A 24971-nucleotide genomic window follows, 5' to 3' on the forward strand; every position below is an offset into this window, starting at 1 on the left:
TGCAGAGATGAGCCCCCGCTCCCCTTAGGTGACACTTGAGACGGGGCTCATGTTGCAGGGCCCTGACGTGTCTCCCCTCCCGGGACGGCGCGCGGCTCCCCTCCCGGGCTCTCTCCCACACGCTCAGCCACTCACTCATCAGACCCCAGGCGCGGCAGCAGCTCGGCTCGCGGGCCCGGCCTCCCCGGCTCAGCCCTGCTGCCTTGCAGGCCGCGCGCCTCTGGCGGAGCCTCCGATAGGCGCGCGGGGGCGTCCAATCAGCGCGGCCCGGCCGCTGGGGCGCTTTAAGCCTGGCTGCGGCGGACGAGCCACAAAGTTCCCCCAGCAACAATCCGAGCATCCCACCCCGCGCTCGCGCCCAGGCCGGGGCTCCGCGCGCCCCCCGCCGCTCCGCCGCCGCCGCACCTGGGAGCGCCCGGCCTCGCGCCGGCCTCTCACCTGGCCGCTCGGGCGGGAGCCGTCCCGCCGCCTCCTCTCCGCAGCCGGGACCTTCGGCCGAGCCATGTCCATGCTGCCGTCCTTCGGCTTCACGCAGGAGCAAGTGGCCTGCGTGTGCGAGGTGCTGCAGCAAGGGGGGAACCTGGAGCGGCTGGGCCGGTTCCTCTGGTCCCTGCCGGCCTGCGACCACCTGCACAAGAACGAGAGCGTCCTCAAAGCCAAGGCGGTGGTGGCCTTTCACCGGGGCAACTTCCGCGAGCTCTACAAGATCCTGGAGAGCCACCAGTTCTCGCCCCACAACCACCCCAAGCTGCAGCAGCTCTGGCTCAAGGCGCACTACGTGGAAGCCGAGAAGCTGCGGGGCAGACCCCTGGGCGCCGTGGGCAAGTACCGGGTGCGCCGAAAATTCCCCCTGCCCCGGACCATCTGGGACGGCGAGGAGACCAGCTACTGCTTCAAGGAGAAGTCCCGGGGCGTGCTGCGGGAGTGGTACGCGCACAACCCCTACCCCTCGCCCCGGGAGAAAAGGGAGCTGGCCGAGGCCACCGGCCTCACCACCACCCAGGTCAGCAACTGGTTTAAAAACCGGAGGCAGCGGGACAGAGCAGCAGAGGCGAAGGAAAGGTACTTGCCCCTGCGTTTTCTCTCTTTTTACTCCCCTGCCGTGCGCTTTGTAGGGCGGCTTGGGGCTGCGTGGATCTGTCCGGGGGGGAGCCGGCCGTAAAGCTCCTGCACTTGGATGTAGCTGATGAACAAGAATTAGTCGCAGGGTTTTTTTGGGGGGTGGGGAAGGGGAGTGTTTGTTTGTTTCAGCTCGCTTTTAGCGCGAGCGACGAGCCGGAATCGTGATCCCCACTAGGGTCTCTGTCCCGCCCCGGCACCCCGCAAAGCTCCGGGGTGCGGTGGGGGGTTGTTTTTACGGCAGCAGGGTGAGTGGAGACACAACAAATGGGAACGGGTAGCCAGTAGCTCCCGCAGAGGGAAAGGTGATTCCCGCATCTGGCTGAGGCTCTGCCCGGCGGTGCTTTAGGGGATATTGTGCCTCTGGCATTGAGAGCAATGCTCGGGGAAGAATAAAATCGGCTCGGCTGCGCGCTAACCCGCCAGATCACTCCCTTGGAGTCACTTTTTAAAAGCAAAAGCTGGGTTTCATTTCCCCCTTGAAAGTGCGGGCAGGAGAAAAACGGGTTGGGTATTTTTCGCGCAGAAGGCTGGGACGCGATTTTTATAAGGCAATGAGATACGCTCTGAAAAGTCTTCGCTCTTCCTCCTCGCATCCGGACCTATTCGGCTGCTCCCCATCCCCACCTGCCTAACGCCAAGGGTTAAATCCACTTCTAGCTGACTTCTGGAGACAGCTTTGTCACTCTTGCCTTTTGTTTCATCCCTTACCGCCTGAGCGGGGGAATGGGACTCAGGGAACTTTGTGGCAGGCAGAACAGCCAGGGAAGTAAATAAATAAGAAGCTAGGCATTAAGGAGAGATCGTTTGATTCCCTGCCTTTTATTCACCCCCTCGTCTCTCGGGCCTTGGGGTTGTACTTCCCTCTGGCAGGGCTGCACTGTGGCAGGGGAGTGCAGCCTGGGGTCCGGAAGAGAACGAGAAATCCGAGAGGCTGTAGCCGAGAGTTTATGAAATTAACCAGGAGTGAGTCAGGGCTGAGACACTTTCAACCGCACACATAGATCGGGGGGTAATAGAAGCGTGAGGACCGCCTTGGGTGGGAAGGGGGTAACTAACCCCTGTGTGAATCGGCTCGGAACCACGTCTGCAGTTCGAGCCGGATTTCAATTCCAGCAATGAGCGTGTTATGAAACCAGGCCTCTGGCTCCCTCCCTTCGAGCACAAGGAAACTGGGCACAATGTGTCCTGCTCCCGCACTAATCTCGCTACCTGCCTGCTTGGTTAAATCCCAACTCCTCGTTAGCACCCAAGGGTTTAGAAGGCTTTCTAAATATTTGACCAGCCACGCAAAGAACAGTTTTTAATTTTAAAAAGCCCTTGTCCTCACCTAAGTGAACGTGCACATCAGTGACATGAGGTCGTGCAGCTGTCTAAATAGGCCCAACACGGCAGCTCCCGCGATGAATCCGGATTAAAATAGCAAACGCTTTTCATGGTGTTTTTGAATATCGGTGTGGAGTTTTATTTATTTATTTGTAAATAAAACGTTTTGTTCAAAACAGCTGTTTGTTGCGAGGTGACGCCCGCACAGTGAGATCCGTTCGTTGAATAGAGGGGGTTTGATTTAAAGTTTCTCTGTAGTTTGGGTAACGCGCTACACTGATGCATTGAGGATGAGTTGCTAGTTTCCCTCGAGGCATTCGCGAGGGAGAACGCCGAAAGAAATGGCGCATCCACTGCTTTTTTCATGCCTCTTTGGAGCAGAATACAAATTGAGTCTCGCTTTAAGTTGATGAGCTGCCTCCTTGTCCCTGCTTTGTAACAAACCGGATGCATTCTCTTTTTCTTAGGGAGAACACTGAAAACAACAACACGTCCACCAACAAAAGCAACCAGCTCTCTCCCCTGGATGGGGGCAAACCGCTTATGTCCAGCTCCGAAGAAGAATTCTCCCCCCCCCAAAGTCCAGATCAGAACTCAGTCCTTCTATTACAGGGAAACCTCAGCCATGCCAGGAGCTCCAACTATTCCCTGAGCGGCTTAACTGCCTCTCAGACCAGCCACAGCCTTCAGGACTCCCTGCTAGGACCCCTCACCTCGAGCTTGGTAGACCTCGGCTCCTAAAACAGGAGCAAGCTGCCGTTACAGCAATGGAAACGGAGGTTTACCTCGGCGATAAGACACTCGATTGTAAATAGAGGACCGGACACGATTTTACAGCTTCTCTGGTGATTCTTAACACGACTTTCAACTCTCTTTTAAAACGCTCCCAAGGAGTCCCCTCTCCTCTCCTATCTAACACGCTTACAGCTTTCCCATTATTCTTCTCCGAGCAGCCAAAAGCAGAACACGGCGGTTCCCTGTGATTTTCTCTCACGGTGTCCCTTCGAATTCAATTACATGTTACCAGCAGGAATGACAAAACAACTGGGTTTGAGTCAATTCGAAACAAAGTGCGGAAGATCCAGTCTGTCACCTACAGATGGGGGGGGGGGGGGGAAGAGATCTATGAAAAGTCTTTCTATAGTTGGGGAAATTTATTCTCATTTGAATTCTTAAGAACTAAGAGGGCGGATAATCTACAAGGCCTTTTATTTGGGAGGGAGGTGGGAGGGGAAGTTAAGTTTACATTGTTCACATTTCGTGTTAACAAAAGATTTCGGTGTAGATTAAATTTTAAAAGATGCAGTATTAGAATAAAAACCAGTGCCTATGTCTTAAAGCAGATATACGAGGCAATTAGCTAGAGGAACTTCAATGACCATTAATAGAGCAAACATTCTTGTCTTTTTTTTTTTTTTTTGTGGTGAACTTTCGAAATGCATCAATGTGACTTAAACTAAAAATAATAATAAAAAATAATAACTACGGCTTCCTCGGAACAATATTTCTTATTATACCCTGACAACTTTCATGTCAATATGGCATACTCTTGTTAGCTTGCCCCTTGCCCTCACGCCATAGTTTGTCTTGCAAAAGGATGCAGAGCTGGAAGCTGGAGTATTTGTTACCAAAATTAGCATGTGCTTTCAGGTTTTTCTTTTCTATTGTACCTAAACAAGCCTAAATTAAATAACAATAATTAATAGAATACAGAGAGTATGATTTTCTTTGAAAAGGTGAGTTCTGTCTTCTTATTCCAGACTAGTTCTGTTTTCATTTCAAATGGTTTAACTATTTCCTTTGCTGAGGGTTATTTTCGGCGGAAAAACAAGACAACAGGGCTATCTCAAAGAACTAGGTTGGTCCCACGCTGAATAACTGCTTTTTAAAAAAAGATTTGTTTAATGTTTATTTTTTAGAAGCATTGTTTATCCACTAGCTGTTTTCAGACACGTTCATCGTTATCTCGATCCTTCAGGGTTAACAGTCTTGCTGACAAGAGCATGGGGAAAGGACTACACTGCATTTAATCGTAAGAAAAGGAAAACAATAAAAATAACCCCTTACGCTATTAGCTTGTATTGGAATGCAGACTGGATGCGTGGGGAACCTCTTGCTGCCAGATAAAGGGCAGAATTATTAATAGCAATAAATTTGGGGTAGTATTACAGGATAAACCTCTTGTAGGTTCTGAATTCAGCTTAAAAATTAGCAGGCTAAATGAACTATTAATTAAAAACCAACAGGCGAGGCTCGCTTGTGCTGCTCAGGGAGGCCAGGGAGTTTCTCCCAGTGAAAGGCGTATCCTTCACAAGCTCAGCTTTCCATCCCCGGCGAATTTGTCTCCCTTTGAGCTAAAATGTTCTGCGTTTATCCAGGAAGGGCCCGCTCCTGCAGTTCGGAGCCGTCCCACTCAAACCAATGAGAGTTTTGCCCGAGATGCGGACCCTTTATAGAGCAGTTTGGCCTGAGTAAGGAAGTCAGGATCGGGCACTTCCCGGAACAGGAGCAATGCCAGGCAGAAGCCGGGCTGTTGCGGTTCAGCCCGTGAGTGGCAACACGGGCCCTCAGGCTGCTGGCAGGAAAGCGCCGCATTTCCTGTGCTGGGCGTTTGAATCCCCATTTTTCTCTGGCTCTCTAGCCCTTCCTCTGTTCACTTGGGTTTAGCACTAATGATCCCAACCTCCCCTGTTAGTGTTTTGGATCATTAAGTATGTGTTTATTTAAGTCACTGCAGTGTTTACTCTCCAGGTCTTGGGCCATGGAGAAATGTCACCCTCTGCAGGAAGGTCTTTTCAGGAGGGATCTCTCCGCATTCTTCACATTCACTCCAAAAAACAAACAGGCTGCCTAAAGATAGCTCCCAATGACCCAGACAGCGCTTCAAAGCTGCCCGCGGAAATCTCCCCTGCAAACCAGGAAGGACAACTCACTTCCATTTCTGACACAGCTCCCTCCGGCCCGCTGCTTTAGGGCCAGATTCTGCTCGTGGTTAGCACCGGTGTAAATGCCCAACCGGATGCAATTATACTCCGGTTTGACATCGCAGTGCAGAACGTAGCCCTTCGATTTAGCAAGCTATATTGCAAAGCTAGTGGGGCTGGGTTTTTTTTTTTTTTTTTGCACCTCAGTACAAACCACTACAACCCTCCATGGTGCCCTGGTCCTGTAAACTGCAGTGTAGAATCAGATCACATTGAAATGGCACGGCTATTGGAAAAACTACGGCGATTCTTGCTTCTAAACCCGACCAGACAGCTTTGCGCCGCAGCCCTACGCTTGGTGCAAGCTCCTCGGTGCACACAGCCAATGATCAATCTGACGCCTTTCCCAGGGTTTAGTTGCCAGCCAACTCTGGCCTGCTGAATTCACACCGAAGAGAAAACCCTTGGACCTACTGCCGCCTTCTCTTTCAGAGAACATAGTGCCCTTTTAGCGAGAGAAAAGTACCGGCCGAGGCTGAAACGGATTAGCTACAAGGGCTGCTCTTCACATTTCCATTTCTCATTTAGAATACTTTTGTTCAACGCTGTCTCCTTATAGGATAGTGTAGAACCATAACGATGACTATAATAAGCAATAATTATTCGATGGTCTTTTATGGAAACATCCCAGCCACCTTTGCAAAGTAAAACTTAGCGGGGGGAAATAAAGGAAAACAAATAGCAAATTAATAGCTAGAGGAGCCATCCTCACCCACGCTTCTAGCTCCAAGTTTTGGCCGGACAATCAGCAGCTGAAGGCCTACCTAAACCTGCCAAAGAAACGGGTCAACACTTTCCGATTTCCCTTCATAAAGTGCCCCATTCCGCTATGTCCAGTGCAGACCCAACAGCGGTGTATTGGAATATGCTCCAAGTGACTGGAAGCCTCCAGCGTCTGATTTGACAGTCAGGGCCCAGCAGGTTTGTGGAGCTTCGCCGGGCACAGGCGCGTAGCTCCAGGGGTCCAGTTTTAGAGGGACGTGTGGTTCACCCCGTTCATATGACCCATCAACCCAGGGATCGCGCGGCTCAGTTTGGAAGGAGGCAGAGCTGAGCGAAAGGAAGGTCAGAGCGGACCGAAAAGTACACACGGGCATGTATGTATGCGCGGGAGTCGACCCTGGGCCTTTAAGCAGGACGTGAATTCTGGGCAGGGGTTTGTGTGTGACACACAGAGAGCTGTGCTGGAGGACATAGCTGGGACGACCAGCCCATTTGCTCATCGGTCGATGACGATGCATTTGTATTGATTTGGGGCGCGATGCTGATTTCAGAGACACCTGCCCTAATGTGCGGTAACTCCCCTGAAATCCGCGCAACCCACACCAGCCCCTGGCCCTTTACACGATAAACACCCCGTTAGGCCTGTACCGAAACGCAGTTGGAGAGAAAACCTGGATTTGTGCTGGAAATGGCCCAACTTGATTATCATACACATTGTAAGGAGAGTGATCGCTTTAGATAAGCTATTACCAGCAGGAGAGTGGGATGGGGGGAGGTATTTTTTCATGCTTTGTGTATATAAAAAGATCTTCTACACTTTCCACAGGATGCATCCGATGAAGTGAGCTGTAGCTCACAAAAGCTTATGCTCAAATAAATTGGTTAGTCTCTAAGGTGGCACAAGTCCTCCTTTTCTTTTTGTAATTGGAGCGGTTCTCAGTTGCCGTTAGAGGATTTACGCAAGAGCTAGGCCGCTTTTCAGCTTACAAAATCCGCAACAACGCTGCTGCTGGACAAGAGACGCCCCCGTCTTCCTTCCAGGGAAATTAGCTGTTGGAAGCCGGGGTGCACCTGTCCTCGGTACCCCAGCCTACCAGCCCTCCCCTGCCCACCTCCCCAGCCCATCTCAGTTACTGCTGGCTGCTCGGCCTTGCAGGGAGCGGGTAGCGCTGCCGGCACAGGGCCTGGTGGTGGTACAGGGACGACTGTCGGGTTTCACTGCGGACACAGAGAGATGGGGCGGTTTGTACTGTCGCTTAATTTGGACTCAGCCAAAGCCTGCCAGCCTGGCGGAGGCGGAGCTCCCGGTGAAGTCGGGAGACACCGCTGCAGGGGTTCCCCTTTAATTCCAATTGCTTGGATCCGATCAGGATTTTCCCACCCTTCCCCTCTGCTGCCCGGGGCTTGGCGGTGGGACCTTGCAACGCGCGTTGCTCCTAGACCTTTGGGGCCTTCGCCCTAGCCGGGGAGCTCAGGAGGGGGGCGCCCCTCCCTGACTTCACTACCTCGGGTTGCAGCCCTGGGACCGGCTGCCCCTTCTCCTCCACTGGGAGCTGCCGCCAGGGATCAGCTTTGCGCTGTCCCTGACTCCGTGCGGCCGGGCTGGGCGAGTCCAGAGGACGGTTCCGCTGGAGGAGCGAGAGAGCGGGCCGAGCCAGCTCTGTGCGCCCTGCAAATGCGGGCAGATTGGTGGGGCAGCCAGGCCCGGCCCCGCCTTCCCTGCCAGGGGGCCTGGGACCGGCCACGGCCTTCAGCTCCCTGCAGCCCAGGAGCTGGGCGCTAAGGCAGGGGCGGGCCTGGAGGCCAGGCTGGCTCTGCCTTGGGAGCACCCGGGGATGCTGCAAACCAGCCACGTGGCGAGCTCTCCTGGGGCTGGGCAGGGCCCCCGACGGCTACCTGGGCGCACGGGCAGGGGTCCCCCCTCAGCTGCCGCTGGCAGGGGCATAAGGGGCGAAGGGGGCACGAACGGGCAGGCCAGGCCGGGTACGGCACTAGCCAGTCTCCTCGGAAACGCCAGCCGGGCAAGGGAATGACCGGGGCCTGCAGCCCCGAGGGAGCTCAGCTTGCTCCCGATCCGCCGCGCGGGCCCACTCTGTGCCAGCCGAGTTCCCGCGGGTGGCTGCTTGTGCCACCCTCTTGGGGCGCGTTCAGTCTATGCAGGGCTCGGCTTGGGGACCCCTGGCCGCCTTGGAGCGCTAATAGGGTGGAGGGGGACCAGCTGGGGCGCCCCTTTCCCGGTGCCCGCAGCAGGGCGGGTTTAGCTCCGCTGCCTAACTCGGGGTAAAGCTACACGTGCCTTGTCTTTGGTCGGATCGCGAGTCAGGTTACCCCCTTCCCCAGTGAAGAAGCGGCCTAAGTCCCCTGGGAGAAAACCTTTGGGTCCCAGCGCCTTTCGTTCCCCCTGCGCCCGGGAGCCTTTGCAGCGAGGCCGCGCGGGCTCAGCTCTGTTCCCAGTGTAATTCCTGGGCTACTCAGAGATGGGTGACGATGACCCCATCCATCCTCCTGCCCTGCCTCCAGCCTCTGCAGGAGACTCGGGTCCCGGAAGGTTGCTCTGGGGGAAGGAGGAGAGTCAGCCGGAGTTTGGGGGAGTGGGTTTAGTCAGGCACCGAGGATCGGGCTCTGCAGCCTTGGGGCGGGATGGCTTTCCCTGGCGGGCTCCCAGAGCTCCGGGGCTGATGGGCTGCAGCTTTACCACACTCACGCCTTCCCCCACGTGGGCTGAGGGGCTTCCTCTCTCGCAGCCCTGATTTGGACAGACAGAGGGGCCCGATCCTGCTCCCAGTGTAGCCAGTGGCAAAATTCCTAGTGCCTTCAATGGGAGCAGGATCGGGCCCAGGGACTCCCGAGGATTTCTTAGTTGCACCTGTGGCCACCTGAAACCCGTTTGCCCTCTCCCGGCCCGCCCTGCGAGCACCCCCCTTTACTGCGTTTAAAACAATGGGTCTTTGCACGAAAATCCAAACCCGGGGAATCCGTTTAAAGTAACCACAGACTTTGTCGCTTATCTACGCAGCCTTGGCACCCCAAAAGCGAGATGTCAGGAAAACGTAGCATAAATCGTACGTGCGGTTGGATGTGAGCAGCTGTTAGTTGGAAAATATTTAATCGGGGGAGACCCTGGGCGAAGCGATTGGGTAATATTTAAGGAAAAAACTGGGTAAAGCCGTGTCTGTCTATAAACTGCACCCCGAACTTGTTCAAAAGTGGGTTTTCTAGAGAATCCACGGGTTCCTATTGAAGGTGCTGTAGGTCTACCCTTCTGTAGGAAGCGACTGCTTAAAACCAATGATCCATCTACATCGGCGAACGAAACACCTCGAGCTGGTTGAATACCGTTTTTAAAAAGCCCTTTAAAACGATAATTTTCCTTCTTAGAAAAGTTGGGGGACACGAGCCAGCCCCGGAAGGGCTGTTACCGCCTTGACTCGGCCGAGAGCTGGGGTCCAAGCCGGAAGAAGACCTTAAAAAGCGCCCTGAAATCACTGGGAAGCTTGAGCTTTCGGAGGATTAGGCCCTATTGAAAGGGAAACCCAAGGAGAAGTTGCAAGCAGGTAGCGAAGGCTGACCTGTTAGCAGTTCTGGCAGACGGATTTATCGGGCCAAGTCCAGGGGCCGGAGCACTGATTTTAAAGGAGATGCGCCCCTGAAATCAACTGGGATTTTAATTCAAACCCCACGGCCGGCTAGGCTCCCATGGCTTCCCCCCCTGTCCCAGAGAGAGAAATCCCTCCCGCAGAGCTCCAGGGCCTCTTTGACGGGATGGGAAAAATTCACCGGACCTGTTAGCAAAGGGATCCACGAAGCTGCAAGAACGGCTTGGTCCCAGCCAGCGGCCCCAAGCAAGCCAAGCCCAGGCTCAGAAAGAGCCCGATCCTGGAGTCCTGCCCGAGGCGAGCCTTCCGGGGGCTGGCAGAGGGGCTCGGAGTGAGAACCAAACCCAGCGGAGACACAAGCGGAAGACAGGCCGGGCGACCCACTGAAATACAAGCCCCCTGGCCCGTGCTTATTATGTTTGGGGCAGTTTGGTGAGACGGGTCTCAGTAGCCGTGGGCGCTGGACGGAAACCATTGGTAGCAGGGAAAAGCAAGGCAAACGCTACCCGATCGGGGCGGATTTCACCTCATCTGTGAGCTTTTGTTTTAAAATACATATTACTAGCCAAACGCACGTCAACACACATTTGGGGCTGACAACCTTCCGCTCGGGTCACTGCACTCTGACAATCCCCGAAACCCAGGTCATGACACAGGGTCCCACCATGAGGGGTTTCCCTCCCCTGGCTCCCCCCGCGGTTACACAGGGACTGAGCATCCACGTGGATAGAGAGGCTTTAATCCGGTTTCAAACAGCTCGAAAGGAGTCAATTCCCGGCCATGGAGCTCAGCCTGTCCACCTGCCTCGCTTCCTCCGGGCACTAGTTTACAGGAGTGGTGACTCTCAGGGGACAGTCATAAACACAGCCGCGGGGGGTCCACAGGGGCCCCTGCTGTCTGGTGCAATCCAGACAAGCACCCCCTTTTCTAGCAAACCAGGCTCGATCCCTGTGCAAAGACTGAGACTGGCTGCAAACCGTGCCGCTGAATTGTCCGTGCCGACTTGGATTCCGTCCTGTTGCTCGCCCCAATCTGTTTGCCACCTCGCTGTCTGTTTATTGGTGCGACTTGCGGCAGAAGCGCCTGCAAAATGCAGTTTTTAAAAGGGCAAGGAAACGCTGATAGACGCTTTGGAGGCCCAATCCCCCTCTCCCCCTCCCCACTAAAGTCAAGGGGAGCTTCTGATGACAAAGGAGGGCAGAAATAAGTGAACCCTCCTCAATTCAAGAAAAATCAAGGGGTCTTAACATTTCTGGAACGAAGAAGTAATTAAACATGTAAGCAGAGGAAGCCTTGCCCCTCTGTACCTGTGTGGTGAATACTCTACACCCGTACAGATGCTGGATAAACATGATATGCTGCCTTCTAAAGCCAGGTTCTTGATGTGGATGTTATATTGACCAGGGCTTTAGCTCTGCACAAATGGCTGGTCTAGGGAAATCAGTGAGGGGAATCTATAACCAATGGCTATTTTCAAAATAAACAGACTAGTGCTTACTTCATATAGAAAGCAGGATTGTCTTACATACAGTTTACCTCCTGCCTAGAAAAACCCTCCTGTTCCAAAACCTCCAGGCAAAGAATGACTGTATAGCTCTCACCACCCTGCTCTTTTAAAAGACAGTCTTTGATTTGAGGCCCCTAGCTGCTGCAGCTCACCCAGTATTGGAAATATTTGTCATTCAGCTAGGAAACGCACACACAGGCTAAAGTGTGACATTTGCTCAGCTAGAATCTATTTGCAAGCAAGTTCAAGATTAATCCACAGTTTCAGCTCATAATACAAAATAAAATAATTAAAACCCTACTGACAGTCCCCAAAGAACAGCTCTTATGATGAGAATTACTTAACAAAATACCCCAGAATTTGGGGTTACAGAAGAATGAAAGAGGCACAAGAAGTTCAGCTGAGATTAGCCATTGTTAAAAGGACATTGGATGATATTTTAATTAATTAATTTTATTATAGAAAAGAAATATGGCGGATATTGGGGAAAATCATTAAAATACGCCCTCCTTTACTCAGAGAAAAGCTTTTGTAATTATTTGCCAACTACCTTGAAACAGAGACAGGTATAAATAGGGGAAGCCATACCAGGGAGCAGAGAGGCAGAGACAGACAGGGTAGGGAGCAGAAGCAGAGGCAAATAGGGGCTGACAGGCCAGGGAGAAGATTGTTCCCTCTTTTATTTCCACACCACTTCACTTGGCTGCAGTCTGCAATTTTTAGCTAGCTCCTGTCCACACACTGAAGTCCCAGCAAGTATTTCATAGGCAGGCCACAGCCACCTAGCACGTATTGTTTTCTCACCTTGCTCGTCTTTGTTTTTCTACAGGCAAGAAGGAGTTAATTTGATTTTTTAAAACAGATTTCACACTGTGTGTGGGTCAGCCAAAAAGGAGAGGAAATGGAGAACAGCAAAATGATTAATTCTACCTGCTTTTCCCATGAGTGATCACCTGCTTTCGGGGTCATGAATAGCAGGTAGCTCTCTCAGTCTCCAGCTCTGAGAGGCTCATTTGTTTGGTGACAGCTGAGTGACAAGACCTGAAACCCGAGCTCTCAACTTTGCCTGATGTGTGGATAAAACCCTGGATGTTCCCTCAAACATTTCAGGAAATGAAAGTTGTAATGTGATCCCTTTTGCGCCCACATCTCCCCCAGCAAACACAAAAGCTCAAAGGAACCTTCTCAGATTAAATTCAGCCTGGAGATGATGGAAGGAAAATGGAGAGCAGGCTGAGAAAGCTGGAGCTGGCAGGCTTTTCTTCAGCACTTATTGGAAATGTCTGCCCAAGCAGGGATTTAGAAAGGTCACCCATTTCACAAGTGCTTCTTCCTCCTGCAGAAGCATACCTTGCTGCCTGGATTAAAATGGCAACCTCTCTTCCAACTATACTAGCAAAGGTTTTGCGGGGTTGCATGTTCAGAGCCGTGAGCATGAAACTCAGTATATGAAAACAAACCCAAAACCCACCACCCACATTTCATTTACTGGGTCATGGTAATCATGGGTCAGGGCACCATTCATATTCTAAACCACACCACTAAATTTTAATCCTACTTAGCACCGAATGTGTTCAGAAAATGTTGCCATTATTAACTAACAAATCCTCAGGAAAGCTCTGTGAGGTAGGAAGGTATTAGTATCTCACTTAGCATAAGGCCAGAATTTTCAAACCTGGCTACCTAAATTCGTATTTCGGCACCTACTTAAAAACAGGATGTTCAAAAGTGCTGAGCATTGACGGCAATGGCAGACACACGGGTGCTACACCTTGGAAAATCAGGCCTTTTTATTTAGGTGTCTGCATATGGATTTAGGAGCCTAATTTTAGCCCCCCAAGTTTCAGAATGTTGGCCTTATTGACTTGCTCAAGATCACACAGGAAGTGAGTGCCAGAGCCAGGATTAGAACCCTCCTAACTTCCTCCCTTGGGTTTAATTCACTAGATCATGATCCCTTTAAAGAGACATTCAGGGGTTGCTTGGAGCATTGTCCATTTAAAAAATAAGTTATTTTATACTTAAGACTGTGGGTCACTGCACACCAACACAGAAAACACTGCACAAACACCAATGAAACCTCTTTACTGCACAGGTCTTAGGTCCTTATTCTCTATGGCATACTCCAGCTTTATGACAGTGTTACTGCACCCAATGGGAGCAAGATTAGCAGTGCAACTCCACTGGACTTGCTACCTAGGCTCTCTTTACCTATAATGCATCGACAGCTTTGTATCTGAAGACTGACTTGCATGGGATAATTCTGCCTCAGACTCATACCTTGTGCCTCTGGTTTTGCTTGTTATGTAGACATGTCTATCTGAAAGCAGCATTCTCACACATCTTCCCAAATTTTGCCATCTCGCAATTCACTTTGAATCTGCATATTGTGTGCAGTCACATGGATACCAACAGGAATAGCACAGACACATCCATGGCAGGATATGGCCACCCTATGAGCAGAAGTAAATCTCAGAGGGCCAGATTCTGATACCCTCACTTGGGTTGAACCCAAAAGGATTTCTTATAGAGCACAGTGGCAAAATCTGGCCCTAAAAGCAGCTTGGTTTGATCCAGAATGAGAAAAATAGCTGACGTGCTGATATTCATGTGCTACCTTTGTTCCTAGCTGGAGCGGAACACACTTTTAGGTGTAAAGAGAAGGAAGACTTGTGGCACCTTAGAGACTAACAAAATTTGTTAGTCTCTAAGGTGCCACAAGTCCTCCTTTTCCTTTTGCAGATACAGACTAACACAGCTGCTACTCTGAAACTTTTAGGTATGGAAGTCATAGCTAACCTTTGATGGAATAACAAGTGTTTTAGTCTCCTGACTAGCTAGGCATGATCTGTCACTTTACCAATCTTTGCCCTTACTGGATACATTTTTGGTTTGGATTTAATGATGCAACAAGGTTAAAACCCATCCATGCCTCTGGCCATGTTTATTTTTCTTGCTGTCAAACCTGTAATGATGCTGTATTCCAATGATTATCCAGAAGTGTCAGAACCCTCCCTCTTTTACCCTAGAATCAGTCATTCACTGTTCCCCCAAATTTAGATTGAGATTGAAGTCTCCCTGAAGTATATAATCCCAATAGTAATTTTCAAGTTAAAGATACACATTTAGATTCATTATACTGTCTTGTTTTCACTTCCTGAAAAATTCACCTTAGGGATAAGAGATTCTTGTCAATTTCTGTGTTAGTTCTTTATTTAAAATGCACCCACTCAGTGCACCAGGTTTGTCATTTACGTCATCTAAATCAAAGCTTTCCATGCATGGTCTCAGGCTAATGGTGATTTTGGTGGAAAATGTAAAGAAAATCCCCTTAACATATTCTGAGTCATGCAAGACTGAGGAAAAAACACACTTTTTCAGCTTAAGAAAAATTTATTTTTATAAAAAATTTTGCTCACTAATAAAAATTCACTTTTCATCAGTAGGTATCAAAGTGCTTTACAACGTAGCATTATCCCCATTTTACAGATGGGAAAACCAAGACACAGAGATGAAGGCATCTTCCCCATATCATACAACCGGCCGGTGGCAGAGCTGGGAATAGCACCCAGGTCTCCTGAGTCCCAGTCCAGTGTGCTATCCCCTAGGCTGCACTGCCTCTGCTTATTTAAATAATAAATTGTATTTTATGGTGTTATATTATTTCCACTAATACAACACAAAACCACTGAAACAAAAAATTCCAAAGAGGTTTGTGGCTAATACTTCCTGAAGAAATGAAGTTTTGAGTGAGTAGCTGCTCTCCATTCCCCTTCTGACTCTTTCCCAAGTCAGGGTAACTAGGTAAGGGGGGAGGTGTTCAAATCTGGCCTTTAGAGAGCAAAATAACTTGTTTAAATTAGAGGAGTATTTTGGAGTGGGTGCTTCAGGGAGGTCTGGGTAGGGGACAGACTCCAGCACATCAATCAAGAAAGAAGTCCCAGAGCTTACCAAAAAGGCTGCCCACTGGCTCCAGTTCATTTCAGATAACAAATATGATACCGTCCTCCTGGATCAGATGGGGCACCTCCTACATTGCTGTTTTACAGAGGCAGGGTGAATGAAAACATGGAACAAGAGCCAATATCTTGGCTATACTGTCTTTGGCAGCGATTGACAATGCCAATGAGATTTCAATTCCTGTGCTTGTTGGTTCCCCCCTGCACCAACAGAGCAGAAATAAAAGATTGTGTGCTTGGTCAAAGCTGGGAGCACAGTGTTATATTTTCCATCTGAAATGAAGTGAAACTGAAGCTGAAATGAACGGCGGTCTTCACTTCCTTGACTTTCAGCAGATTTTATGGTGCATGTAAATTGGAATTATGTTGTCATTTAAATTGCCAAAACTTTTAAGATTGAAAAACATAACACTACTTCCCCCAAAATATAAAATGGCTGTTATCTGAGCCTCGATCCTGCAAGAACCTCTGCATGCAGAAAGGCCACTAGAGTTGATTTTTTATCAGGACTTTCCTAGGGCTCCAAGATATGCCTTATAGTAAGAGACTTAAAAAGCTCAATCTGTTTCTAGGAACAAAGACTGCAGGCCAGGCTTAGAGGAGAGGGTGAAGCAGTGACTCTGAAAAGGACTTGGGGGACATGATGGATAATCAGCTGAACATGAGCTAACACTGTGGCCAAAAGCGCGAATGCGATACTTGATGTATCACCAGGGGAATCTTGAGTAGGAGTAGAGAGAGCAAAAAGAACAGGAGTACTTGTGGCACTAACAAACCTATCTGAGCATAAGCTTTTGTGGGCTAAAACCCGCTTCATCGGATGTATACAGTGGAAAATACAGTAGGAAGATATATATACACACACAGAGAACATGAAAAAATGGGTGTTGCCATACACACTATAACGAGAGTGATCAGTTAAGGTGAGCTATTATCAGCAGGAGAAAAAAAACTTTTTGTAGTGATAATCAGGATGGCCCATTTCCAGCAGTTGACAAGAAGGTGTGAGTAACAGTAGGGGAGGAAAAAAAGCATGGGGAAATAGTTTTACTTTGTGTAATGACCCATCCACTCCCAGTCTTTATTCAAGCCTAAGTTAACGGTGTCCAGTTTGCAAATTAATTCCAATTCAGCAGTCTCTCATTGGAGTCTGTTTTTGAAGTTTTTTTGTTGTAATATTGCGACTTTTAGGTCTGTAATCGAGTGACGAGGGAGACTGAAGTGTTCTCTGACTGGTTTTTGAGTATTATAATTCTTGACGTCTGATTTGTGTCCATTTATTCTTTTACATAGAGACTGTCCGGTTTGGCCAATGTACATGGCAAAGGGGCAATGGCATATATCACATTGGTAGATGTGCAGATGAACCAGCCTCTGATAGTATGGCTGATGTGATTAGGTCCTATGATGGTGTCCCCTGAATAGATATGTGGACAGAGTTGGCAATGGGCTTTGTTGCAAGGATAGGTTCCTGGGTTAGTGTTTTTGTTGTGTGGTGTGTGGTTGCTGGTGAGTATTTGCTTCAGGTTGGGGGGCTGTCTGTAAGCAAGGACTGGCCTGTCTCCCAAGATCTGTGAGAGTGAGGGATTGTCCTTCAGGATAGGTTGTAGATCCTTGATGATGTGTTGGAGAGGTTTTAGTTGGGGGCTGAAGGTGACGGCTAGTGGCGTTCTGTTACTTTCTTTGTTGGACCTGTCCTGTAGTAGGTGACTTCTGGCTCTGTCAATCTGTTTCTTCACTTCAGCAGGTGGTATTGTAGTTGTAAGAACACTTGATAGAGATCTTGTAGGTGTTTGTCTCTGTCTGAGGGGTTGGAACAAATGTGGTTGTATTGTAGAGCTTGACTGTAGACTATGGATCATGTGGTGTGGTCTGGATGAAAGCTGGAGGCATGTAGATAAGCATAGCGGTCAGTAGGTTTCCGGTATAGGGTGGTGTTTATGTGACCATCGCTTATTAACACTGTAGTGTCCAGGAAGTGGATCCCTTGTGTGCACTGGTCCAGGCTGAGGTTGATGGTGGGATGGAAATTGTTGAAATCATGGTGGAATTCCTCAAGGGCTTCTTTTCCATGGGTCCAGATGATGAAGATGTCATCAATGTAGCACAAATGGAGTAGGGGCGTTAGGGGATGAGAGCTGAGGCAGCGTTGTTCTAAGTCAGCCATAAAAATGTTGGCATACTGTGGGGCCACGCGGGTACCCATAGCAGTGCCGTTGATTGTATAGAGAGGTTATTTTACCTTTGTATTTGGCTCTGGTGCAACTGCTACTGGAATACCGTGTCCAGTTCTGGTGTCCACAACTCAAGAAGGCTGTTGATAAGTTGGAGAGGGTTCCGAGAAGAGCCATGAGAGTGATTAAAGGATTGGAAAACAGGCTTTATAGGGATAGTGTCAAGGAGCTCAAGCTAGTTAGCTTAACAAAGAGAAGGTTAAGGGGTGATTTGATCATCGTCTATAAGTACCTACATGGGGAACAGTGACTTGATAATAGAAGGCTCTTCAATCAGTAAGACAAAGATATCCCAAGATCCAATGGATGGAAGTTAAAGCTAGACAAATTCAGACTAGAAATAAGGGGCACGTTTTTAACAGTGAGGTAATTAAGCACTGGACCAATTTAACAAGGGTTGTGGTGGATTCTCCATCACTGGAACATTTTGAATCAAGACTGGATGTTTTTCTAAATGATAAGCTCTAGCTCAAACAGGAATTAATTCAGGAAAGTCCTATGGCTCATGTTTGTTATAAGGCAGGTCAGACTAAATGATCACAATGGTATCTTCTGGCTTTACACTCTATGAATCTATTAATCTATTTAGTTTATCCAAGAGAGGGTTAAGAGAGGACTTGGTCATGATCTACAGGTACCTACATGGGGAAAGGGATTTCTGATCGTAGAGGTCTCTTTAATCTAGCAGAAAAAAAAGCACAAGGGCCAACGGTCAAATGAAAGATTCAGTGGTCCAAAGATCTAATGGAAGCTGAAGATTCAGACTAGAAATAACACATACATTTTTAAGTGAGAGTAATTAACCACTGGAGCAATTTACCTAGGGACATGATGGATTCTCCATCAATTAAAGTCTTTAAGTCAAGATTGGATGTCTTTCTAAAATATATGCTATAGCTCAAACAGAAGTTATGGGCTTGAATCAGTGATTACTTGCATCCGATGAAGTGAGCTGTAGCTCACGAAAGCTCATGCTCATATAAACTGGTTAGTCTCTAAGGTGCCACAAGTACTCCTTTTCTTTTTTCTGATTACTTGGTGAAATTCTATGGCCTATGACATGCAGGAGGTCAGACTACTAGATGATCATAATAGCCCCTTCTGGTCTTACAACAATGAATTTGTGAATATAGAGTACCAATGTGAGGTGCTGATTGTCCTCATCTCCCATTCATTTCAATGGGAGATGAGGGTGCTCCATATCTCCCAAGACAGGACCCCTAGATAATAGAACTGTAGTGGGGCAATTGCCCCACTCCTGGAGAAAAGAGTTAAAAGCAGCCCAGGAGAGGGCTGCTGCTGGGAAAAAAGCTGATTGGCCAAGCAGCCTCAGCTGTGGCCACACGCCAATCAGGGCCCAGCTGGCTCTTATAAGAGGGCAGTGAGCCAGAAGCTCAGGCAGTCTCTTTCTAGCTGAGGTGTGGGATGGACCTGGCTGTCTGGGAAGCTTAAGGGTACTGGAGTAAAGCAGGGCTGGGAAAAGGCCAGAGGAGCTGGGGAGCTCCGGGCTGGCAACTCCCCAGGCTGCAGGGCCTTGTTCAAGGCCCCTGGAGGTACTGGGTTGCAGGGGAAGGCGGCAGGTCAAAACCTCCCTTGCCTATGATGACTGGCTTGTACAGACTGCAGTTGGCCCCAGTGAAAGGGGGCTAGATGGTGACTGGCAGTAGCCCATAGGCTGAGGCAAGGTGGGGATAGTGGGTGGGGGTTCCCTGGGGGAGGGGAGACCCAGATCTGTGGGGTATTGCCTGCCAGGGGGCAGCACTCTGGCATGAAAGGGGCACCAGAGTCCTGGATGGACTCAGGGCCCAGTGGCAAGTGAGATACCGGCCTGCAGAGGGTGCTCTGGAGGCTGGAAACGCTAATTCCCTGGACAACCAGCAGGAAGCGCTGCAGGGGTGAGTCCTGCCTTGCTATAGGCACCATTAGTAGAAGTAAGTACTATGGCCAGGGCTGGCCCACAACATTTTGGCAACTGAGGCAGGGAGCTCAAATGACGCCCCTTGCTTGGGCCAAAACTTTGAAAGGTCTCAGTTCTGCCTTCTTGGTACTGCTCTGCTACCTATCCCAATAAAGGAGAACTAACAACTTTAAATGCCTTGTTCTGTAGCTCACAGAAGCTTATGCTCAAATAAATTTGTTAGTCTCTAAGGTGCCACAAGTACTTCTTTTCTTTTTACTTATCTTTCAAATGCCTGAACAGCAAATTTAACTTTTCTTGTCTGCATAGTAAACACTGGCATTTTTATCTGTTTGAATAATCAAGGTGGTGCTTTCTGTGCCTTCTTGGTTGCAAAGATTTGAACTGCTTCCTGAAGGTCCACAGTCTGGGCCACCTCATGCTCTGTTGAGATGGTTGCAAGGTTGACCAGCTTCTCCTGTGTCATTGTGGAGTGTAGATGTGTTTTTATTAACTTCAGCTTGGAGAAGCTGCGTTTTCCACTGGCAACTGCTATAGGAAGTGTTAGAAGTATGCGCAGAGCAACAAAAGCATTTGGAAAGAGGGTGGTCATCTTATTTGTGCACATATATTCCAGAACAGCCTTTGGAGTTGATCCTGCTGAAATGTATCTTGAAAAGGCTTTCAGTTCATCACCTAAATCACTCGCATCAATATCGTTCATGTCATCATGTGTCAGCACTGTCTCTAGTGCCCTGCATTGCTGGTGTAGGTCTTCTTTAGGTATAGTGAGGAGTTTTGGAATATCATACAACATCCCAAATATACTGCTGTGTTCCTTGAGCTGCATGAAATGTTCTTCAATTGACTGTATTGCACAATCTAGCACCTGGTTAAAGAATTCAACTTTGAATTGTTTGGGGTCTCTTATGGGATTATCCCGCGCCTCGTAATCAAAATGTCTTCTTCTTCGGTGACTCTTGTATTCTTGAATGGGTGGGAAAATAGCTTCAGTGTGAAGTTCCTCTGCCAACTTCTGTGCACTCTTCAGAACGTTTTGAAATCCCTCAGCTGACCTGTAAGACTGTAGGTATGACTTTGCTTTGTCCAGTTGTTCCATTGCTCCAGATATATCAAGGTCAACACCTTGGAGTCTCTTGCTTACAACATTTATTTCAAACAGAACGTTATGCCACAACACTAAGCCACACAGAAATTTGAAGTTATGTTTCTGGTGATTCAATTTCCCTCTGCCACTGTTCTCCCACGAACAGTTCCTGTCATAGATGATGCCATAGTTGCCATTACGGAGGATAATGCTATCTTCCCAATTTGGTGTTTGATAGGCTTTATCGCCTCTACTCGACTTTCCCATCGTGTGGCACTCAATGGTTTCCGTGTCAGAGGATGTTCCCAGATGTTGCTTCAAAATTTGCCATTGAGTTGATGCAGAGAAAAATACATAGATGCTTTGAATTATCTTAAAAAATTCAGCAGCCTCACTCGAAGCTGATGCTGCATCACTGACCACCAAGTTCAATGAATGAGAACTGCATGGGACAAAGGAATCTCAAGGGTTTAACTCTCAGATTCGTGTCTGCACTCCTCTGTTCTTTCCTCTCATGTTGGCACCATTATCGTAGCCCTGACCTCTCATGTCAGCTATCGCAATTCCTGTATTTTCCAGCTTTTTAAGAAGCACATCTGTCATAGCAGCTCCTGTGGTATCATAAATGTCAATACATTCTAGAAAATGCTCTGACAGTCACCTGCAGGGACATTTTCACTAGGTTCTGTTGTTGTTACAAAACGCACCATTAAAGTCATTTGTTCCGTATGGCTAATGTCAGGTGTGCAGTCCAGAACAACAGAGTAATATCTTGCTGACTTCAGATCTGCCACAATCTTCTGTTTGACTTTTGTTGCCAGTAACTGTATGATCTCATTTTGAATCGTTTTTCCAAGGTAGTGGTGTGTGTACATTTCTTCGGTGGTGACTACTCTTAGATGAGTACAGCATCAAACTCAGCCATCAGCTCCAGATCAGCTGTATGTGCCAAACAATGGAAACTTCCTTAAAATTGTGAAGTGTCAAGCAGTGCTAGGTTTTGGGTAGCAAGCATTCTCACAATGGCAGTGAGCCTTTTCAGAACATTTTGCCAGTAAAGAGACTCTGATGCAATCTTCTCTTGATGCTGATCATCTATGGTGGCCTTTAACCTTAGTCTCATCTCAAGCTCTTTCCACCTATGGAATGCTCTCTGGAGATTTGCTGCCTTCTCATGGCATGCCACATTTCTAGCCAGATTTTTCCAGTCCTTTGTTTCTGTAGACCCCAATGTTGCTGGAACATTAGACTGGAAGAGTTTGCAACAAAAACAGTATGCAGCATTCTGGGTTTTTGAGTACATAAGCCATAGCCTCTCCATTTGTCACCATTGGGGATTTCACACCAGTAATGTGTTGGATGGAAACTTCTGTTTTTATTGTCTTTGGGGAACATGAAGTTTTTACTTGCTGTGGCCCATGCAGTACAAGGAAGTCCCTCAGGCTACTGCTCAAGTGGGTCCACAGTCCTGGATCATCTAGACTTAAGGAACTAAACTCTCAGCAAGAGCTGTTTCTTGCGCCTCCACCACACTCTTCTCTGATCTACCCTTTTTCTTCAGGAATGTGCATGGTTACATCCATTTGAGATGGAGATATGGATCCTGAAGTAGCTGCCAGGTCACCTGCACTCTGGCTAACTGGAAGATCAGGCATTTCACCAGTCACATCTTCACTGGGGCCAGAAGGCTCACCATGAACATTTGTGTCTATGTATCTCAGGAGATCTCCTTCCTTAGACAGAAAAGCTTCCTTTGCTTGCTTTCTTTTTTCTGAATGCTGCTCCAGAGGGGCATTTTCTTCTTTCACTCATGACTGTTGTTCTGTGCCAGCTATAGTGGCTCTCAACACTCAGTTATACGGGACAAATAAGCAGGGCCTGAGTGAGGGAAGATATCAGCGTCTTAAGGGCCTAACTGGCTCCTACTACTTCAGTTGACTGCCTGTTCTCCTCAAGTGGGTTCAGGGAAACAGCAGGAAACAGGAAGCTCCCTGAGAAGCTGGGGTTAATCAGTCCAGGCTCCTGGGGGTGCTAGAGAGGTACATAAGAGGCTCCTCCTCCTCTCTCTCCCTGCAGCTCCTGCTGCTTTCTGTTATTCCCTCTCATCTTTTCTCCTGCCTGCCTGTTATGTCTCTTGTGCCCTCCTTCCTCCAGCACAGCACTCCACCATCTCTGTGCATCTAGAGCAGAGAATACATATGCACCAGCAGCAGACACAATTTTCTACACTCTGGGTCTTAGGGGTGCCCCCCCACAGTCTGGCACCTGAGGTGGCTGCCTCAGTTCGCCTCTTGGTAATGCCAGCCCTGACTGGCTTAGCAAAGCAATTCAGTGTGTACTCAACTCCTACTAGAATCAGTGGGACTTAGAAATGTGCTCAAAGTTAAAAAGGAGTTTGCACGCTTCGCAGAAGTGGGGCCTTTGCCTGGAAGCAAGTGTTTTCAGGACTGGGCCATTAGGCTGATCCAAAGCACAGTGAAGTCAACACGCCCACAGATGGTAAACATGAGGAGCATCAGTAAATGCCTTAATCTGAAAGTGCTGAATATTAATAACAATGAGTGTATGAAACTAACATTAACAATTGCTGTAACTAGCCAAAGGCAATGTCTTCATTTCTGCAATTACTGTTAGTTCCTCTCATCTTAACGGATGCGGGAAGGATGCAGTTTATACAGTAACCAAAGGGCACTAAAATGATATAACAATGTGACCAAACACTGAAGAGATCAAACACACTAGGGCAGCTGTGACTGTCTGACCCTCCAACAGTGCAGTATGCCAAGGCATCAGCAGATACCACACTAGCATGTATAACACAACCAGCTGGGAGTGGTGTGCTCAGCACTATTATTAGTGACTGTCTATCATGCATTCCTCCTAACTTGAACTTGTGCTTCTGTTAAGGGTCTTTTTTTTTAAGTGACCTTTTATTAGGGGAAATATCTAGACTCACAGGCTGGGACTCTGTTGTGCCCTCACTTAAGCCCCAATGCTGCAACATGACACCCATGGGTGACCCATGCCCATGTGGAGCCTCGTTGACTGCATGCATCAAAGGTCCATAACATATTGCAGGGTTGGGCCCTTGCTCCCTTGCCACCTCACAGAATCCAGCCTTGGGACATGGATGTAAGCAAGGGCTGAATTTGTCCCCAGAGGCCAATGAAGGATTCGGGGTGGTATGTGAATGGCAGTATGGCTCTGCAGGGAGATTTGCTGCCACGGAAGAGGTAGGGTCAGAGAGGGGTCCACACAGTTGCCCCAAAATCTGTGTTTTCTCAGCCAGTCTTGGGACATGTGCATGGTTAGAGTTTTTCCCAATGCCATTTCCAGGGACCAGTAAAACCCATCCATGTGGCCTAGAAGGTGATCTGCTGCCTTGGCTTTTCCGCTTTCACCCATTGTTGTATGGTAGGAAATGATTTAGGCCCTAACCACTAAAGGACTGATCCTGCCACATTGAAGTCAATGGGAATCTAAAATTTGAAGACCCCCTTAATCTTCTAGGGCCCATTTCTGCAGATGCCCCCAAAGCAAATGGGGAATTAGCAATGTTTCGAGATTCATATTTTGAGCAGGTAGCTATTCCGCCCTCACACCCCTTCTCCTGCAGGATAACGTCCCCACAGCAAGGTGCTGGTGGCCTCCAAGGAAACTGTACATTCTGGCTTTGCAACTGGAGAGAGATGGCAGCCAGTTAGAAAGAGGAGCTTGCAGGGGGAAGTGGCCAAAATAGGAGTGCCACTTCAAAATGCCAAGAGTCGGGAGAATCCTAACCATCCTGGAACACAGAACTTCCCATCATCACACACAAAGAAACAGCAGCAGGATTTGAAGCTCCATTATTAGCAGGAATCTGTGCAAGGGAACTTGCTAACAGCTCAGAGCTGAGGTCATCCATAATTTTAGTGTCCTGCCTAGTGACCTGTGAGGAAGACTCAGTTACTCCAAGGAGCAGAAAATTACTGTTAAAACCATCTTCAGACATAGAACATGAAACTGGTTTTAGGAAAAAAATGAAGTCTTCCAAATACAGGCTCCAGTGATCTGCGCATATGTAACCCTATCCCAAAGGACAATATCTCAGTGTGCAATCTCAGCTGATATGATTGTTCTCAACTGAAAATCAAAACCACAAGGATACCAAATGACTGAACCAGAGTCATATCGTCCATGTGACAAAATGCACGTTCATGTGAAAAACATGATCACATTGTGTTTTATAGAAATGGCTCTTGGCTGGTTTTAAAATATTTTTTAAGTAACTAACTGTACCTACTCTGTGGATAAAGGATTCCAGTCACCTGGGCTATGAATCTGGTACCTTTCACGAGTGCTAAATTCATGAAACATTTTAAAAAGCGAGAGCAACATAAATGCAACGTCTGCAAACAGCCCAAATCCAAAAGAGAGATGTTCATATTGAGTGAAATTAATCACCAACCAGAGAATCAGCACTGCCCTAAGAACCGCTGGGTTTAGAAGAGATGTTAGTGCTGCACAGGTCACAGCACG

General features: G+C 48.5%; 1 protein-coding gene across 1 annotated transcript; it reads left to right on the top strand.

Annotated features, from left to right (window-relative positions):
* Positions 1–403: 403 nt before the first annotated feature.
* LOC141990213 (homeobox protein SIX1) lies at positions 404–3516 on the top strand. The gene is made up of 2 exons (XM_074957196.1): positions 404–1062; positions 2913–3516. The coding sequence occupies exons 1-2, from the start codon at positions 503–505 to the stop codon at positions 3184–3186; spliced, it is 834 nt and encodes a 277-aa protein (XP_074813297.1). The 5' UTR covers positions 404–502; the 3' UTR covers positions 3187–3516.
* The last annotated feature ends 21455 nt before the right edge of the window (positions 3517–24971 follow it).

The sequence above is a fragment of the Natator depressus genome, chromosome 6, assembly GCF_965152275.1.
Source record: "Natator depressus isolate rNatDep1 chromosome 6, rNatDep2.hap1, whole genome shotgun sequence".
Lineage (NCBI taxonomy): Eukaryota > Metazoa > Chordata > Testudines > Cheloniidae > Natator > Natator depressus.